General features: G+C 44.0%; 1 protein-coding gene across 1 annotated transcript in view; it reads left to right on the forward strand.

Moving 5' to 3' along the window:
* Positions 1 to 10,293: 10,293 nt before the first annotated feature.
* Positions 10,294 to 19,433, forward strand: part of KL (klotho) — a 40,605-nt gene continuing 31,465 nt past the window's right edge. Inside the window, exon 1 of the mRNA XM_013044888.2 lies at positions 10,294 to 11,141. Coding sequence (XP_012900342.2) covers positions 10,323 to 11,141 — 819 coding nt within the window. The 5' untranslated portion in view covers positions 10,294 to 10,322. The remainder of the gene's footprint in view (positions 11,142 to 19,433) is intronic.

Genomic DNA, 19,433 nt, shown 5'->3' on the forward strand with positions numbered 1-19,433 from the left:
GTTATTGTATCTCTCCATCTATCCAACCTTCCAGAGCTGTTTTGTATATTCCAGTATTTTTTACTATTTTTCGCTATTTCTATTCTAGTAATACATTGCTTTGTTTATATTGGTAGAAATTCTTCCTTATTACTTTTGCACACTTAACATTTCTTCTCTGACACTGAATATATCTCAAACAAAATATATTTTTTCTCCTGTGAGTTCTATGTGTGCTTTGCCTATGTAAGTATGGTGACTTTGAGATGGGAGCTTGAAATTTCCCAGCTGAAGCACAGGACAGGCTCTGTAGGTGTGGTGCAGAAGGGCAGGGATCAGATCATGGCAGAGAGATTCTAGTTTGTGACTCACCCTCACAACTGAAACCAAGGAATAGATGAGCTCTCAGAAGATGGGTGTTGGGAGAGAGATGGATGGAGGGCCAAGGACTAGCCAGTGAGGATGGTCAACAAGAGGGGGAGGAGCAAGGTAGGATCACAAAATTCATACTACAGAAAACAAACTATAAAGATCAAAATGCCCAGAGTACATGGAGGCTCTTACTGAAAAAATAAGACTTTCAGGTTCTCTGTTTAGAAAAAGATCACCAACATAGTGTGGGTACAACATCAGTACTATTGGCCAAGGATGAATAAGCAACTCAGCTGTCACTTGCTCAAGGGGACAGACCCTATATCCAAATTTTATTAGTTACACTCAAAGTAATGCATTTTGTGCCATTTTTCTATGCTGGTAATAAATCCCAACTAATTAATTCATTTTCTGCTTTAACTAATGCCCCTGATGACTCAAGACATCAATTTCAAGCCCATGGCCAGGGGCAGAGTGGCATTCTTCTGAGTGGACCAGAGGGATGCTAACTGGACCGTACAAGGTCTGAATCATTGCCCTAGGTCCTAATCAACAACAGAGACAGGACATATGCAAAGAAGGAGCAAACTCAGTTTTGTATTATATGAAAAGTATAGCTGTGTTCTCTTCTCAGTGAAATACAGGTCATAAAATTGTGAATTTAAACACAGGCAGTTAGATAATCAGAAATACTGCATCAAGTATTTGAGATAAATGTGGTTTGTATAGATAGTTACTTTACAAATGCATGCTGTGTAGCTTTAATCCTGCTGTTCAATGATGTCTCAGTCAGTCATCTTTTGTTGACTCTTCAAGAAGTTCACTATTGTGGCTTTTACTTTTATCACACTCATCCAGCTTGCTGGCTCTCAGCAGCTGAACTAGCCTTCTGTTCTACTAGAAGATAGAAACCATTAGTTTTAAGCTTCATGTCATCCCCCTGACTGCCCCCATCAGCCTCTCACCTCAAAATGTACATCTACACCTTCATCTCTGCTTCCAAATCTCTCTTGTAGCATCACTCACCTTTCTTCCTTTCTTCTCTCAAGAAGATATAGATAGTCCTCTTCACTTTGTACCAAAATTTATTGACATGAAACTTCCTTTAATTCGCACACAAATTAAAATGACAGATAATGTTGAAAGGTTTTCCTAAAAAATCACCAATCCCCTAATTTCACTTCATTCAGCTCTCAGCAGGAAGCAGCCAGAGTGATCATTGCCTCATTCCCGAAGGGCAGTTAGGATTATTATTCCAGGGGGAGGAATGAGTGGGGCTAGTTAGGGAGAGGTGGATAGGGGGCATTGTGATCAGGCTCACAGAAATCCCCAAAATGTGGAGGTGTGGGGGAAACCAGAGATAAGGGGACAAATTGGACCACCCTGTCCTAGGGGTGTGGGTGGGTCCTGTCGGGGGCGGGGGAGGGGGGGTAGCAGCTAGGGTATGAGGCAGGGGGTTGTCTTTTATGATAATCATCTGTGACCAACAAAAAATAACCAGACCCCCAAAAAGAAGTAAGCCATTGAAGGTATTATCAATAGAAACGTTGAAAGGATTTAAGTTCTTTGGTTAACTTTCTATTAAAGACCCTCATTGGCAACCCTGTCAGGACCCCTTTCATTCTTGAGAGCTTTTCTTGTATCTTCACTTAATAAACTTCTATTGCTTTACTCAAAAAAAAAAAAAAAAAAAAAAAAAAAAAAAAAAAAGATATAATCCTTCCTCACTTTGGACCAAAATTTGTTGACAGGATACTTCAATTTGCGTACACATTAAAAAGATATGATGTTGAAAGTTTTTATTGAAAAAATCACCAATCCCGTAAGTTTGCCCCTTTCAACTCTTTCAGCTGTTCCCCCCCCCCCGCCTTGGTTATTTCACCTCCATGTTTAAAAATAATGTATATGTACCACTTTCTCTCCCTTTTTAAAAATTAATCATTTTTTGACAAACCATAAGTGACTCTTAATCTCACAAAACAAACTGAGGGTTGCTGGGGGGAGGGGGTTTGGGAGAAGGGGGGTGGGGTTATGGACATTGGGGAGGGTATGTGCTTTGGTGAGTGCTGTGAAGTGTGTAAACCTGGCGATTCACAGACCTGTACCCCTGGGGATAAAAATATATGTTTATAAAAAATAAAAAATTAAAAAGAAAAAAAAAAGCATTTATTGAGTAGTACCTTCTACGTGCAAGGCAGTGTGCTGGGTGATGTCAAAGGCAGTCTTTATCAACCAGTGTTCCAGGAGAGAACTAAACTTTAATGATGTAATGCATGTATTATATATAATAAATTAATTTCTCTTAGGGGAAAAAAAAATTAATCATTTTTTTTTAGGTGCAGGAAGGGCAGAGGGAGGGAGAATCTTAAGCAGGCTTCATGCCCAGCGTGTGATCTGAGCACGAGGCTCAATTTCACAACCCTGACATTGTGACCCAAGCTGAAGTCAAAAGTTGAACACTTAACCAACTGAGCCACCCAGGAGCCCTGTGCCACTTGCTCTTGAACATTCATACCATTGCCCAATACAGTTATAATCATACTTCTCTATTATATTCATATAATGTGTAAATGAGTAAAATTAATTCACAGCTGAGCCAGGTAGTATACTATATGTAACATTTCGTTTATCATAAAACTTTTTTTTTTCCTGAGGAAGGGATTGCCTTTTTTTCTCTCTTTGAGTCTAGTCCTGATGCTTGCTTTGTCTTTTCAGACTGTGTTTGTTTTTGCCTTTTAACATGCAGTTTTGTAGTTTTTTGTCCAAGGCTGGACATAATATATATAGTCAAAGGAACTGAGAGGTTTTATTTGGAGGTTTTATGTTTATCTGGTTAGGAGTTAGTCTGTGTTTACTGTGATTATCAGAAACTGATATTCCTTCAGTGTCCCTGGTTTTTTTTTTTTTTCTTTCTTTCTTATCGTCTTCGGATTTTTCTATACACATCTTAAATCAAGTCTCAGGGGACACCTGGGTGGCTCAGTTGGTTAAGCCACTGCCTTCGGCTCAGGTCATGATCCCAGGGTCCTGGGATCGAGTCCCACATCGGGCTCCTTTTTCAGTGGGGAGCCTGCTTCTCTCTCTGCCTCTGCCTGCCTCTCTGCCTGCTTGTGTTCTCCCACTCTCTCTCTCTCTCTAACAAATAAATAAATAAAATCTTTAAAAAAAAATAAATCGAGTCTCAGGCTTACAGTTCTGTTGGTTATGATCCCCAGTAATTATGTTAAGAGTTCTTTGATGTAGAAGTTAAGGTGTGGGGGAAGGGGAATCATTCTGTAGTCCCACGAGTGGGGCTCAGTCTATTACTGGTCCTGACTGGGAGATCTCTTTTCCTCCAGGATGAAGGTTAGTGGGAGCTGGAGTTGGGTATTTCCTGTCCCCCAGGAAGGCTAGGCATTGGGTGTATCCCAGACGGTTAGCCCTGGTATAGCAGTTTCCTTTGAGACCAGGTCCTGTTAAGGAGAATGGAGAGGTACGAGTACTTTCCCTTCTTCTGCCAGAAGCACAAGAGGCTTCTTCTCCCATCTTAACAGAGAGACTCTGGTAGAGTACCTGGAGGTAAATGTTACAGAAAAATGGGGCCCCCCTCAGAGGTTTTAACTCTCAAACTTGCTCACACTGGACCTCCAGCTACCTATCAATTACAGCTTGAAGTTTTCCTACCGAGTGCCTCCAGCTGTGGGTGTCTGTTTCTGGTAAGCTGTGATTACATTACCCCATCTGTCTTTCCAGTTCTGGGGGCAACAGTTTGCCCTGTGACCTCATGTCTTTGATGTATCTAAGAAGAGTTGTTGCTTTTCAGTTTGTTCAAGCTTTTTTTTTTCTTGATGTGAGGATGGGAATGATGACTTCTGAGCTGTTTGCACGTCAGACTGGAAACTTGAAATCCATTACTTTGAATTTCTGGCTGTTTTCTCCTTCACTCCTAAAACCCTGTAAAATCTCTCGATGAAGTTTATCAGATATCTATCTGTTCCTTTTGTGTGTCTGTTTATTTCCTAAAGACATCCTCTTAAAGCCCTCTGTTCTGTTTCTGCCTAGAATGCATATACTCTAATTGGCTACATCTTGAAGCTTCCTTTTGCTATAATCCTATAAATTCCCTTCGTGTTTCATCTGCCTTCTACCCTCTGTTCATGCAACTCATATTTTCTCTTTTTTTGGTTTACTTCCTTGTATTACCAGAGTATATATTTTTAAAGCTTCAGAAAAAAGATGCATTTGAAAGCACCTTTTAAAACATCCTTGATATCTGAAAATGCCTACTTTACTATCACACTTGATTACTGGTTTGGTGGGAAACAGGATTCTAGGTTGAAAATAATTTTCCTTTAGGAAATTGAAAGCATGGTATCATTATTCTCTGATTTTCCATGTTACCCTTGAGAAGTCCAGTGCAACTTTGGATCTTGTGGGGTTTTTTTGTTTTGTTTGCTTTTGTTTAAGTGCTGAAGCTTTAGAAATTTATCTTTATCTCTGGTATTCTGAAATTCCACAATGATGTGCTTTACTTTGGGTCTTTTATTATAATTGGGCAGCTTAGACCCATTTCCCTGGAACCTCACGAACTTCAATTCTGAATTTCCTGTTTGTTCTCTGTTTTGAACTCCTTCAAGTTGGATGTTGGATCTAAATTTTTCTGAATCTTTATTTCCTGTTTTTGAATGCTTTATTTTTTGTATAGTTTGTAAAGTATTTTCTTATTTTCCAATACTTTTACCAAATTCAAAAAAATATTATCTTTATTTGGTACGGCATTCTTAATTTCCATGAGTTCTGTTTTGGATCTCTGTTATTCCTATTTTTATTCTTATCCTGTACTTGCACTGTAGATGTACTGCCTTCTCTTACTTGAAAATATTAACGACAGTTTTGTACTGCTGCATGGGGAGCTTTCCTTCATATAGCTGGTGTTTCTTGGCTGTTCTTTTATATCCAAGGATGAGTCACCAAAAAGCTGTCTGGAAGCTTTATGTGCATAGGCAAGACTTGTGGCAGATGGAGCTTTATTGTCAGAAGCTCTGCTGGAGTCCTGCAGCTAGCCTGGGGAAGGTTAGGGGTCCCACTCTTGCTCTGCAGAATCTGATCTACTCTCCTAACACCTCACCCATGCTCTTTTTCATATGTGCTGTCCCCAAGGCTGTAGCTTCTTTGGATCCATTTCTTCAAAGAGAATAAGTTCCCCCATGGAGCTAGGGAGTGGGTAATAGCAGACTGTGCTAAGACCAGAAAATTGGGATCTCATCTTTCCTGTTTTCAGGCCCCCAACTGCCTGTTTCTTCCACAGTGTCTCAGACTTTGAACCGTTCTGGAGCGGTGCCAGGTAAATCATTTCACTTCTCATACATATCTCTCTCAGCAAACTCACGTACAAGTCCTTCATTTTCATTTCCTTCCCATATATTAACCTCTCACAATTTCACTGCAAATAGATATGTCTCATTCTCATACTGACGGTAGTTTTGAGAAAGGGAGTAGAGACATCTTGATTGCAAGATGGAGTTATCCAGGCATGTGCACTTCCCACGGTCTGCAGAAGCAGCCAGAGTCCAGGCTAGTGCCTCCATCACCCCTGTTAGCTGCAGAGGGCTCAGGAGAGCAGCAGCTGCCCAGGAGCCCACTTCCTGATGTTTTGAAGCCTTCAAGGAGCTCCCTTTGTTGCTTCCTTAGTAGCTTTTGGTCCACTTCTGTGAGGCATTTGCTCATGCTGTCTTCTCTATCATTCCAGCATTCCAGCTACACACTCCTAGGAGTTTTTGTGGTCTTTTTACTGTCTCCCTGTTTAATATGCAGGGACCTCAAAAGTCTCCAGCCATCTACTTGAGATCACAGCTCCTGCTGTACAGTATTTTACTTCCTCAAAAAGATAAACTCTGGGCTTCCGATTCTCATGTCCTTGACCTTCCCTCCTCTGTGCACAAACAGGTGCAGAGTGCAGAGTTCCTCACCTTGAAAAATTCTCTCTACCATGCAAACCCCTCAAGCGACCATCTTCTCTCATTCCTTCCCCCGGCCAGCGTCTCAGATGAGTCTGTACTGAGGCCTCCATCTCCTCAGGTCCCACACACTTTCACTGATGTCTCACACCAAAACCTGGCTCGAGCTCTCTTTACAACTTAAATAAAAATGTGTCTTCAAAGTCAGCAAATGATCTAATTTCTAGATCGGTTGTCTTTTCTCAACAAGTTTGATCACTTCTCCTTTTTGAAGTCCTTTCCTTAGCTTGAAAACCTCATGATCCTGTGACTTGAGGCACTCGCCTGTGGGTCTTGTTTCTTTTTTATCCTCTTTCTTACTCCACCCCTTATCCCCCCGGATGGAGACCCATACCAGCACCCCAGCCTTGGCTTTTAGTTGTCTCTTTTTGAACACCATCATTTTATCCCCCATCCCATGGCATCAAAATTTCTGGTCCAAATCTCCAATCCATAACTGCCTTTCCAGTCCACTATTGCCCTGCATAAGTAGGTGATTTAATACAAATATATGGTGAACACTTTTTTTCTTCCAGGTTTTGCTTCTCTATGATCTTTGCCTCCAGATCTCCTTGCCAATTTTACTCTTTAAACCCCAGATATTGTCCCATTTCTTTGTGAAACTTTTCCATCCAACTCAAAATAGGTTAACTTCTCTTTCCTCTGAATTCCTGTAACATCCATCATGTGGGTCATTTGTGAATGCTCAACAATGTATTTGTTATCAACATTCTTTACCTTTTTTCTCCAGTGCAGTGTTGCCTTTGAAGGCAGACAGTGTCCCCTGTGATGTGAAGTCTTAAGCTCCTCACAGTTGCTTTGTCCATGGGTGCTGCTCAGAGAGGTTGTTGCTGAGGCTATCAGTACCTCCCCGTAGAGGCTGAATGTCACGGCTGGTGAGCTGAGAGCTTGTGAGGTTGGTGTTGTATTTGGGCCTCTGTCAGTCAATGGACTTCCTTCTGTTCCCTTGGCCAGGGAGGGATCCAGTGGTCCCCCAAGCCCACAGGAGAAGCTCTGATGAGGAGGTACTGGAGAAGGAATGTGGATGATGATGGGTAGCTTGAAGACCACCTTTATCTAGGTTGTTGAAAACCATCACCATGGCAGAAGTCAGTAAGTAAATTTTAAAAATTCCCCTTCCTTTCACGCATCAATAACTCCACCTTCACATTCAAAGCACAGCAGGGAATTAATCTCTTATTTGCCGGAGAACAAAGCATTGAACAAAACCCATATTTTAGAATTTGAAGGTGGTTGTGAGACACAAGAACCAAAATAAAACTGAACAAATGAGGAGGGGCACCTGCACATATTCACAGTTCAGGAATCCAGAATTTAATAACCATGAGCAAATCTTGAAAAAACAGCAAGTTCCAGAACTTTATCATGAATCTCCTTCTTTGATAAACTATCATCTGGGAATATCTCTGCGAATGCTTAAGTTCTGATGTCTACCTTAGAAGAGATGAACTTCAAATGTGAGCATTTAATCAAGTAGGTCTTTTCTTTTTAGTACTACTGCAAAAAACAAAACAAAATAAAACAAACAAAAATAAAAACCCTCTCTCATTTTTTAAACTGTTGGTTAAATAAAAGTTACAGTAGATACAATCTGCCCTGAGCAAACAGACCGTACATCAATAAGCCAACGCTTAAGTCTAAGCTATTTTCCAGGAGCCCCATGAAGCATTTCTAATAGAAACTTAACAAGCTACAATGCAGCAAATGCTCTAGTCGTGGGCTGCAGAAGGGAAATGTGATCCCACAGGCAGACATAGCTTTTTCATTTAACTGGAAGTGAATGTGCCTGTGTCATTATGTGGCGTAATATTTTTAATTGTCGAGGTGTCACTGTTTGTTATTTCACATTTATTAAAAATGTAAATGCTCATGATAGGTCTTGTGCCAGTCTGATGGCTTAATCTTACTAATCATGATGATATATGCTAGCTAGAGTTGGGACCATTTAATAAGGAATAAATTTGTTGTGCTTACATTTAAAGGAAATTAATAAAAACACCTGTGTCGGCAACACTTACACCTTTCTTGCTTTTGCATTTGTAAGAAACAGCACAAGGATGATCATTTAACAAGAATGGATGTACCTCAGTGAAGATCTTAGTCATCGAGCACGGGTGCAGATGTGCCCAGAGTGAGGACTGGAGAGGAAGGGAAGGATATTAGCAGGATCTTAAGTTTGTCTGTGTTTTCCATGACTGAGTCATCTGTGTATACATTTTCACATTTGCACTTCATGACCCTCTAAGGAGAAAGGGCAGATGTGCATTTTGCTTTTATTTTTTATTATATATATATAATAAAAATATATATTTATATATGTAAAACATATATATTTACATACATAAAAATATATTTTTTACATATATATATATTTTAAGAGAAAGCAAAAGAAGGAACACAAGCAGGGGTAGGGGGAGAGGGAAAAGGAGGCTTCCTGTTAAACAGGGAACCCCATGTTGGGCTCTATCCCAGGATCCTGGGATCATGAACAGAGCCAAAGGCAGACACCTAAGGACTTAGCCACCCAGGTGCCCCCAAACCTGTATTTTACAGATGAGATTCCTAAGGCTTGGAGAAAAGGCTGTTCCACCCAGGATTACAAAGGTGAGGTCCAGGCTGCCCACGCCCCCTGCCCCCAAATGGACATCAGTTACTCATAGACCGTCTATATACACCTTCAAATGGAGATTGGGCCTCCACAGCTTCTCTCAAAGGTTCCCTGGCAACTGGAAAAATCTTTTGTTGTAGTGGGTGGGAGTGGTTGCTTGGCTAAATCTCTCCAGCCCTTTCCCTTCTAGGCTCAAGTGGCATTCGTGGGACGAATGCCTCCAGCACAGCTGTGGGCACAACTTGCCACAGAGAAGTTGCTTGCTAAGTTCAGAGCTGAAAGCTACCACGTGATTATTCATAAAACAGATGCAAAAGGATTAAAAAAAAGTGAACAACAGTTATTCAGAGTTGAAACCTTGGTACTTTGTTTTTTGTTTCTTTAAGTTTTTTGTTTTGTTTTGTTTCGTTTTTGTTTTTGGTTTTTGGTTTTTTTCCTTTTAATAAGAACGATCAGAACTATCATGACACAAACAGGCCACTTTCTCCTTCCTCTGGGCGCCACCTTCCATCTTCTGGGAAGAATTATTCTTCCAAGTAATTCTGCAGGTTCTAACTTAATAACAAGTACTGGCTTGAAATGGTTAAAAGGTAACTATATGAGGGACAGTAAAGCAAAGTGTCAAGGAGACCCAAGCATCTCCTTTGTCTTCCTTTCTGGACTGGGGCTTGGGGAGGGACCATCCATCCCTGTGATACTGGGGCGGCTCTCCAGGAGAGCATCTTACCTAAAAACTCTAAGGGAAAGTCTGCCACGAGTCATTCTCTCACAGCATTCAAATATTCCCCCTGGCTTTCCCTACCTTGCCCTCGCCGTAAGATTTCAGCCAATTTCCAATCGGTTCTAGCAATGTCAGTCTGAAACTGTTTTCGGCCTCCCAGCGGGAGCAAGGAGAAAGCAGGTGCTTGTCCGCTGGCGGACTCCGAGAGAGCCCGCACAGAACCCGCGCAAACTCGGGGAAAGTTGGTGGGCCGCCTTCCCTCCTCGAGGAACACCAGCTTGATGGCTTCTCCCTGGGGTGCGTGCGGAGGGGAACGAGAAGGCGGCGCGGACAGAACGTGGGTCCCCAGACATCCGCCGCGCCTCCGGGGAGCAGCGGGTAACAGGTGCCTCTTCTCCGAAGTCCGAGAGTGGCGCCCGCTGCACCTTGCGGGCTTGCCGCGCCCTTTCCCCGGCACTCGCTTGCCCTTTGCGCCCCCGCCCACCCCCACTCCAGGGCGGGGGGAGGCGCCGCCTCTCAGGTAATTATTGCCAGCCGGGCCCGCGGGGAAGCGGGGGTGGGCGCGCCGGTGGGGGCGGGCGGCGCGGCGGGGCGCGGGCATAAAGGGGGTGCGGCGCGGCGCCCCAGCGCCCTGCTCCCTCGCAGCATGTCCGCCCGCGCCCCACCGCGCCGCCTGCGGCCGCCGCCGCCACCATTGCTGCCGCTGCTGCTGCTGCTGGCCCTGGGAGGCCGCCGCCTGTACGCCGACCCGGGCGACGGGGCGCAGACCTGGGCCCGCTTCGCGCAGCCTCCGGCCCCCGAGGCTGCCGGCCTCCTCCACGACACCTTCCCCGACGGCTTCCGCTGGGCCGTGGGCAGCGCCGCCTACCAGACAGAGGGCGGCTGGCAGCAGCACGGCAAGGGCGCATCCATCTGGGACACGTTCACCCACAATCCCCCGGAGCCTCCGGGAGACCCTCCGGTAGCCGGCCTGCCGTCGGGCGCCCGGCCTCTGTCCCCGCCCGCTACCGGGGACGTGGCCAGCGACGGCTACAATAACGTCTTCCGGGACACCGAGGGGCTGCGTGAGCTTGGGGTCACCCACTACCGATTCTCGATCTCGTGGGCGCGGGTGCTCCCCAATGGCAGCGCGGGCGCCCCCAACCGCGAGGGGCTACGCTACTATAGGCGCCTGCTAGAGCGGCTGCGGGAGCTGGGCGTGCAGCCTGTGGTCACCCTGTACCACTGGGACCTGCCCCAGCGCCTGCAGGACGCTTACGGCGGCTGGGCCAACCGCGCCCTGGCCGACCACTTCAGGGATTACGCCGAGCTCTGCTTCCGCCACTTCGGGGGCCAGGTCAAGTACTGGATCACCATCGACAACCCCTACGTGGTGGCTTGGCACGGCTATGCCACCGGGCGCCTGGCCCCTGGCGTCCGGGGCAGCCCGCGGCTTGGGTACTTGGTGGCGCACAACCTCCTCCTGGTGAGTTCGAGGGGCCAGCCAGAGGGCCACGCGGGGAGACGGCCTCTGGAGACGCCAGGGGCGAGTGGGGGTCCTGAGCTTCCAGCCTAGACGACGACGAGCCCTTTGAAGTCATTCAGGAGGTCTCCTAGGATTCGCATTCTGGGGGTGAGCTGGGGCTTCCCTGGGAAGCCAAGCAGTTGGGAATGGGGAGTGAGAAAGGGGAGCTCCTTTCTCTGGGGAGCAGAAGAATCCCTAGAGGTATGGAGGGGACGCTTTCCTCATAGCACCTACCCAGCGAGTGAGGAGGGTGGATGAAAGAAACAGGCTTGTTAGGGAGCCTTGCAGATAGCATTACTCTGTGCTGCAGCCTGTGGAGATGTCATGAGTTCAGTGTTAATCCAATAAGATCTGTCCCGTGTGTGTGGCCCAAGTACACACTGTAGCAAATGGGAAGTTGTCAAAATCACATCTCCTGGCAAGCCAAACTTCAACCCTTTGGAAGTTCTTTCTGCAGCAGGTACAAGGGCATCCATCAGCCATACTAACCATCAGGGGTGTGAAGACCCCTTATAGAATCTTAAACAGAGCCAGCCATAAAAATACAGAGTCAGCTACAGAATGCTGTAGATTGTGTCCTACACCTGTATTTCCATGATCCTTTCTCCCGTTCCAGGGATTCCGTGGGGATGAGATTATTACCCTGACACAATTGATTCTGATAGCCTTGTGCAAAGGCTTAATACCTTTTGATAGCTGGATTATTGATATGCCGCAATAAAGGCGCCTCTCAAATCATAATTCCTCCTGTTTCTCCTTCACTTAGTGCTCAAGATTAGGTCTCATGGATTTGAAGTTTCCTTTATAATGATGTCAGTTGTTGGTACATTTCGTACAGAGTTTCATATCATGAGAGAAAGCATTTTTTATGTGCAAACATTTTAATAAAAGTGTTGAAATGTCGAACTTCTGGTTGTGAGCCTACTGAAGACCTAGTTAAAATTGAGAATTAGGCCACATATTTTGAGCAAATTCAAGATGAAAACCACTTCTACACACTTTTAATGGAAGCCATAGATAATCAGGCAGAACAGCATTGGGTTATGAGGTGATTCAGTGCTTGAGTTGCCTCTAGTGTTGTGAAAATGGCTAAATTAGGCTGTATGTCAGCTCCTGTTTGCTACCACAGATCGCAGAAGAATGCTGGCTTTGTTGGACCAGAAAACGCTGATTTCATATGGGTATATATTTTTTCATTAAGATACCTTAGAGCCATGGTAGGAATCTTTTTCAGTCTGTCATTTTTTTTAAGGGCTCAAAAGACCCTAAACATCACATGTTCATGGTTGGTGATAGAAAAGTTATGGGAAGAACCGGCCCCTCTTCTGAAAAGATCATAAGCAAATTTTAGTGCATACCAGAAACAAGAGATTTGTGGACCAGCTGGAGGACCTAATAGAACATTCCTGCAAAATCACTCTAAGAATTAAATCACACAAGTTCTGTTTTTAGAGTGTGTAATAAACTGTGTGTAATAAACTTGTATACAAAAGTCATCAATTTTTATTATAGTAACTTACATGAGCATTGCATTATAAGATCAGGAATTGGGACTGTAGGAGCTTTCTGGTACTCTGATATATGAAATAGTCAACATGCTTTTGACTCTTTTTCTCTTGTTTCTCTCTTATTTGACTTTTGGCCCTCTGATGAGATTTTCGGTTATATTTTTGTATCTTCACACAAAAAACTTGACAAACACTAACCATCCTTCCCAGAAGCACAGTGGACTTTGCATTCATAAGGAATTAGTAACAGGTGGCCCCTTGGTTTTGCCGATGCTGCAAACAAAATGCTAGTTGCTGTAAAATATTAATTTCGCTGTCAAATTTCTTTGGTTTGGAATTCAATCATTCTTGTATGTTATGAAGAGGGAACTCGTCATCATCAAGGACAGTATCTTAAGTTTTTCATATGAGATATTTTCGTTCTGTTTTCAATGCTCTTTCTTTGTGGATGTGTTAGGGAGAGGGAGGTAGGGAAGTTTTTATCTTATTTGAAAGATAAAACATATGCTGCAGACTTTGGTAATAGAACATTTCAGCCAGGGCTTAGATATTGCTGTCAGGGCCACTAAGCCCCTTAATATATAATTATATATAAATATTTATATAAATTCATATTTACATAAATATAAATATGTATATTTATATGTATTTATTTTTGCATTTGGAGATCTGATGCTGGTGAAGGATGAAGCTAGCCAGTACCTCTTCCCTGTCCTATTCTGTGCCACTAATTTACAGGTGGCCTAAGGAGACTGAGAATTTGAACCAAGCTTCCTCCCCCTGTTACATCCCCCCATTCAATAAGCAGTGTCTGATGGCCTGGACAGCAGGAGGCAGGACAAACAAACTTCGGAATGAATAATGGAGTGGGGGGGGCAGGGGGCGGCTCTGCTCACAATGGAGGTCTCCCTGTTCTTTTCGGGTCCTGGTTCTGAGGTAAACCTTGAAAAGCAGTCCAAGTGTGTGTGTGTGTGTGTGTGTGTGTGTGTGTATAAAAGAGATAAAGAGGGACAGAGACAGAAGGAGAAACAGAACTAAAAGAAGGGTTTCCCCACAGAGCTCTAGGAGCCCAGGTTGTTTTGCTCATCTGAGCAAAACCCAGAAAGAGGACACAGGTTTCCTTTGTGTCTTGAAGAGAGACTGCTATGCCTTCACAGCTTTGAAAATGATTCTTGATGTCCCCCAAAATACACTGAGGCCTATAGTTGGGACTCCAACCCCAGCAGTGCCTCTGAGTTTTTGTTCTGCCCATGGGTTTCTGAGAGGACCAGGACTCAGTTGAAGATACATGTGGCCTCCCAAGCAGGAGTCTAGCAAATGTTTGTACTGGGAACCTGTGGAAAAAGACACCATCTTTCATTTGAGGTGGGATGAGGAGAGAATACTTTGGACACTGATGGTGTCCAATACACACAAGGTTGGTATTGAGCAGGCTATGCATTAAAATCAAGGCTCCTGGCTTAGCTGATCTGTCTGCAGCATATGTCTAGACACTATTCTCTTTTCTTGACACACTTCCTCAGCATGGCTCTCTTGCTTCCCCCTCTCAGCTCACTGGTGATTCCTGTGTCCTCCATACCACACCTCTAGATATTGGAGGGCATAGGGCTCGTCTCTAGATTGACTCCAGGTGAATTCTTTGAATACTCTAGATCCTAATGACTCCAAGTTTTGATTCTCCAACCAGAACTTGTGCTCTGAGCTCCAGGCTTGGATGGACAACCACCTTCTCCACTTCTCCTCTTCCCAACTCTACTATGGCAATTCTGTTCTTTCAGTTGGTTGAGCCCCACATCTTAACTCCTCCCTTTGTCTCACATCTTACCTTCACTCCATCAACAAATCCTACAGCCTTACCTACTTTCCAAATATATCCAGAGTCCAACCACTTCTCCCTTTTCCTCCAGCCCACAGATCCACGCCCCTGTCAGATTCTGCCTGGGTAATTGGAATAACTTCCTTACTGATGTCCTTGCTTCTGCCCTTGCACCCTGCAGGGCGCCATGATGGACATTCTCAAGGACACCATCATGTGCAAACAAGACAAAGTCCCTTGTTTATTAAAATCCCACCTTTTCTTCAAGAACCATCTCATCTGTTCCATTTGGCTCCACACCTGAATGCCATCTCTTTCTTCTCTGGAATCCCACTGTGCTTCATTTCTGATGCCTCCTTCATATAACCATTAGCCTTCTTCTACTCTTCCACTAGCTGGGTGATTCCTTAAGTAAGGAAACCATGTTCGCTTCATCTATCCTCAAGTACCATATTGTCCTAGGTAGGTGGTCAGTACGTACTCAGTATGTGGCTCCTGGCATTTAACAGCCTGATTTTTTTTCATTTTCCAAGTAAGAGTGAAGGCAATTTATCTGCCAGATACATGCTCCAATTATATATACCACATGCTTTTGGGAAGCGCTTTACCAATTTTCCTCTCATTAAAATATATTTGCTACATAGAAGGAGGAATCCACTGGGTTGAAAGTTAGTTATTTTGTAGAATAGTACTGAATTCCTGAGTGTGTTTCATCAGAAAATCTTCCAAAGGGCTTGACTCACTCCTCTTTGAATATCTGATTGAACATAGTGTTTTTTAAAGGTTACAGTTAAGTCCAAGAAACATTATAAGAATAGGAAAAGAACTAATAATTTCAAAATCATAGCAATATTTAACAATGTCAGTAGAAAAGTGGTAAAATACAAACTACTCAGCTTTCAAATAATGTCAATGTGTACTTCTTAAGTACAAAATGAATGAATGCAGAACTGTGATTCTGACTACATAGTTAGTCATGCCTTTGGTGTATAGAATGCTTCTGAGTTATATTAATTTTTCAAACAACATAATTGTTCTAAGCCAGAATTTTATTAAAATCAATTTGTACAAAATGTGTCTTTCTTTCAATGAATGTCATCTTTTTAAGGCATGAAGGAAAGTTTAGGTGTAGGAGGAGAATAGAATACGTACCTTTCGGGAAGGCAAGAAATAAAGAGTGGGTGAGTAAAAATACATAATTCCTGTCCTCCAGGATTCACATCTTCTCAGGAAACTGCTAAATTATACTTGTAATCCATGCTTAAACTGATAAATATACTTATAAGAGAAGTAAGATATCTGTTTAGCTTATAAAATACTTAAACAGATAATCTACTTTTTATATATTCTACTTTATGTATTCTGGGCACAAAGTTAATCTGAAGGATCACTATATCTCTTTGCCTCTCTATCCTGGGGTAAACTGCTACTTAGCCTTGAAAGGCTCAACCTAAATATTCCCATTATGTGATAACAAGCAGTATGGATCATTCACTCATTTGTGACTCCTTGAAGTCACAGACTCTAGTATCGTATTTATTTTTATATGTTTAGTGCTTCTCTCAGTCCTTGGCACAGAGGAATATAATTGATTTAATTTCTTTTTTTTTTTTTTAATAAATGTTTGTTTGTTTGTTTCTTTCTTTCTTTTTTTTTTTGTTTGTTGTGAGAGAGAGAGAGAGAGAGCGCATGCGCGCAAGCACAGGCAGACAGAGTGGCAGACTAGAGGCAGAGGGAGAAGCGGGCTCCCTGCCGAGCAAGGAGCCCAATGTGGGACTCGATCCCAGGATGCTGGGATCATGACCTGAGCCGAAGGCAGCCGCTTAACCAACTGAGCCACCCAGGCGTCCCTGATTTAATTTCTAATGAAGGAATAAATGCAGATGTGAAACAATCTCTATTTATTTCAGCATGTCTTTTTCCGCCCTTTATCTATTAAGTAGGCTCCACACCTAGCATGGAGCCCAATGTGGGGCTTGAGTTCACAACCCTGAGTCTCAGTCAAGAGTTGGAGGCTTAGTGGACTGAGGCACTCACGTGTCCCCTTTTTCTCTTTCTTCTAAACTGAATACTTGTACTCTGCTTTCTCATAGTGTCTGGGGGAGGAGCAGTGAGGAAAAACAGGGAAAACATTCCTACTCAGATAGCTATATGAACTTTGTGCGTTTCCAGGGCAAATAATAGACCTTTCATCCAGTGACAGAGAAAGGGGTACGGGGAAGAACGTAACCTTGTAAGTGCCTGACCTGGAGGCTGCTCCGTCCCTCCCACTCGTGTCCCATTGGCAGGACTCGTTCAGGTGGTGTAAGGAACCTGGGAATTCTTGTCCTGCTGTGGAACCAGAAGCTCAGCAAATAATTCTAATTATGTTGAAATTGGGTGGGAACAGATCACTCAGGACAACCAGCGATCTCTGTCAGACAGCCTACCTCCCAGATATATTGTGAGAAGGAAAACAAAATCATGAATGTTAACATGTTTTGAAAAATTTGAAGAACTCTGCAAAGGTGAGGTATGAATTTATTGTAAATCCTAATAGTAAAGAGAGTGAAAGTACATAGGAAATGGTCCTCTTAAGCTATTGAGAAGAAACAAATTAGGCAAATACTTTAGAAATTGTTGTCCCACTTAACTTCTTCATTTGCAACTGGTGGTATCCAGTGGAGTGAAATCTTTGCAGTTATTTCAATAGCATTTGACCAATTCAAATCACTCTTGAAATCATCTATTTTACATAAAACACACTACCCAGTACCTTTAGTTGGACCCAACTTGGTGTTTAAAAGAAGGATACCAAAGTTTATGACTCCTATAATTTGATATATGACTAAACTAAAGATGAATATTTAGTGAACTCTAGTCTCCAAGTAGACTTTTTTCTTGTTTTAAGTATGGACTTCAGAACATCATCCACGAACCATTATCTTTGTGGTTTGATGAAATACTCAAAAGAAACTGAAAACAGGGACGTCCATAAGCTTAAATACAATGGTTAAGTAAATACTATTTCCTTGTCTATAGTGCGCCTTTATTTGATAATTAGAATGGATTGGAATAATCCATTCTAATGGATTATTAGGGACTGAGGACAATCCCAGATCAAATTTTTCCTCAGAATAAACCACTTACAGTGAACCTACTGGGGTCCTTTAGCTTTTGCTCAACTATTTGCAGCAAGAGGAACTCAGCTCCTCCCAAGTAACCCACTCGATTTTATCTTTTATATTGAACGGGAAGCCTACCTCTCATTTCAGGGTTTCAGGACAGGACTCCCCCGTGGTTGGCTCTTCGCCTTTCCAAACCTCAAAGAGTAAAACTACTGCTTTTTGACGAGACAGCCTTTCAAATATCTGAAAAGGCCAGTCTGTTCTTCCTTAGTATTTTCTCTTCATACTAAAGCCTCCACCAAGAAGAATTAGAGGGAACTGGACAGGTAGCCAGGGCCCATTTCTTGGGAGCCTGCTGTGTGGTAGGCAGGCGTGTTGCTGAATTCCGAGACTACAAATGCGACCCTGGAGAGGTCTCTGTATCTTCTGACACTGGAGGATAAAGTAAAGTGGGACATGAAAAGTTGATCCACGCGCGGGGGGGGGGGGGGGGCTGGGCGAGGCCTGGGTCGTGGTCAACGAGGAGCAGAGCCTTCAGACATGTCTCTGTCCCAGGATCATTAAAAAGGAGCTGGAGATGGGTGTGGACGACTGAGGATAAGGGGCTGAGTTGTCCAGGCTCGGAGTCCTGAAGAGAATAGGGACTCCTGGCTATATTTAGAGGTTCTTTTTGTAAGGGTCCAGGGGATGGCTCCAAAGTCACAGGGGAAGTGGGGGGGGGGGGGGGGCTTAGGGAATGTACTTGGCCTCCAGGGTCCTGCCAGCCTTTTGGGGTTGCTTCTCCTCCTTCTTGCATGAGATGGGGAATCCCCCATCTCTCTGGATTCCTCAGCGCGTGGTCTTCTCCCTCCAGCCCTTTCTCCTATCAGTGACCCTGATTCTCCCCTGGTGTTGGCATCTCTTTACTCGCTCTCTGGCCTTTCTGCAGGGGCTTGGGAGAGATGGGCAATGGTGCTAGGGTCTTTTGCTCAGGGCTCACGTACATCCTCCCTGAAATGATCTGAAGTCAGTCAGAAGCCTTAGCATGGATATTTTCTAAGCACTCTCTTGAGGCGGCCTGAGAGACTCAGCTTCCTCCTATTTGCCTCAAGGGGCTGTGAGCCAATCCCCTGGCCCTTTTCACCCTTCCTGATCAGGGTTCCATTTCAAAGCCTCCCTGAACAAACAGAGGACAAAAGGCTTCTCTCTGAGGCTGGGCTTTGCCCCAGGTATAGAGGAGGATGGGGTTGGTGGGGGAGGCTGGTGATTGGTGGCTTAAGGGTGTTCGGTCTCTCATGGGCACCAAAAGAAGGATAAGGTAAGACCCTCCCCTTCTATCACTTACAGATTAGTAGGGGAGAAACAGTTGTCAAATAATGTATAAGTATCTTAATATAGTAAGTACCAGGAGCAGTGGGGGTGCCAAGAAAGGAGGCATGGCTAAGAGTTTTGGGGGTGAGATCGGGGCTGGCAAACTTTTCTGCAGAGGGCTAGGTTTTAGGCTTTGTGGGTCATGCAGTGTGGGTCGCACGTACTCAGTTGTGTCCGTGCCATGAGAGGGTGGCCATAAATGATGAGGGACTGAATGGGGGTTCCTCCCTGATGAGGGTCTGCGTTCCGGAACAACTTCAGTTACAAACATAGGTGTGGGCTCACGTGGCTCGGGCTGGAGTGCCGGCACCCCACCTAGGAGGGCTTGTGTCGATCTGGGAGAGCAGTGTGCCATGAGACAGAAGAGACGAGATGGCCATTCACCCCCAGCTTCAGGACTCAAGATGGCTGAAACATCAGGGGAAAGGGAGGGAAAGAAGCTAGAATTTGCCAAGACCTCTCTTAAAATCTG

This window comes from Mustela putorius, unplaced genomic scaffold (assembly GCF_011764305.1).
Source record: "Mustela putorius furo isolate JIRA1106 unplaced genomic scaffold, ASM1176430v1.1 tig00003942_pilon_pilon_pilon, whole genome shotgun sequence".
Lineage (NCBI taxonomy): Eukaryota > Metazoa > Chordata > Mammalia > Carnivora > Mustelidae > Mustela > Mustela putorius.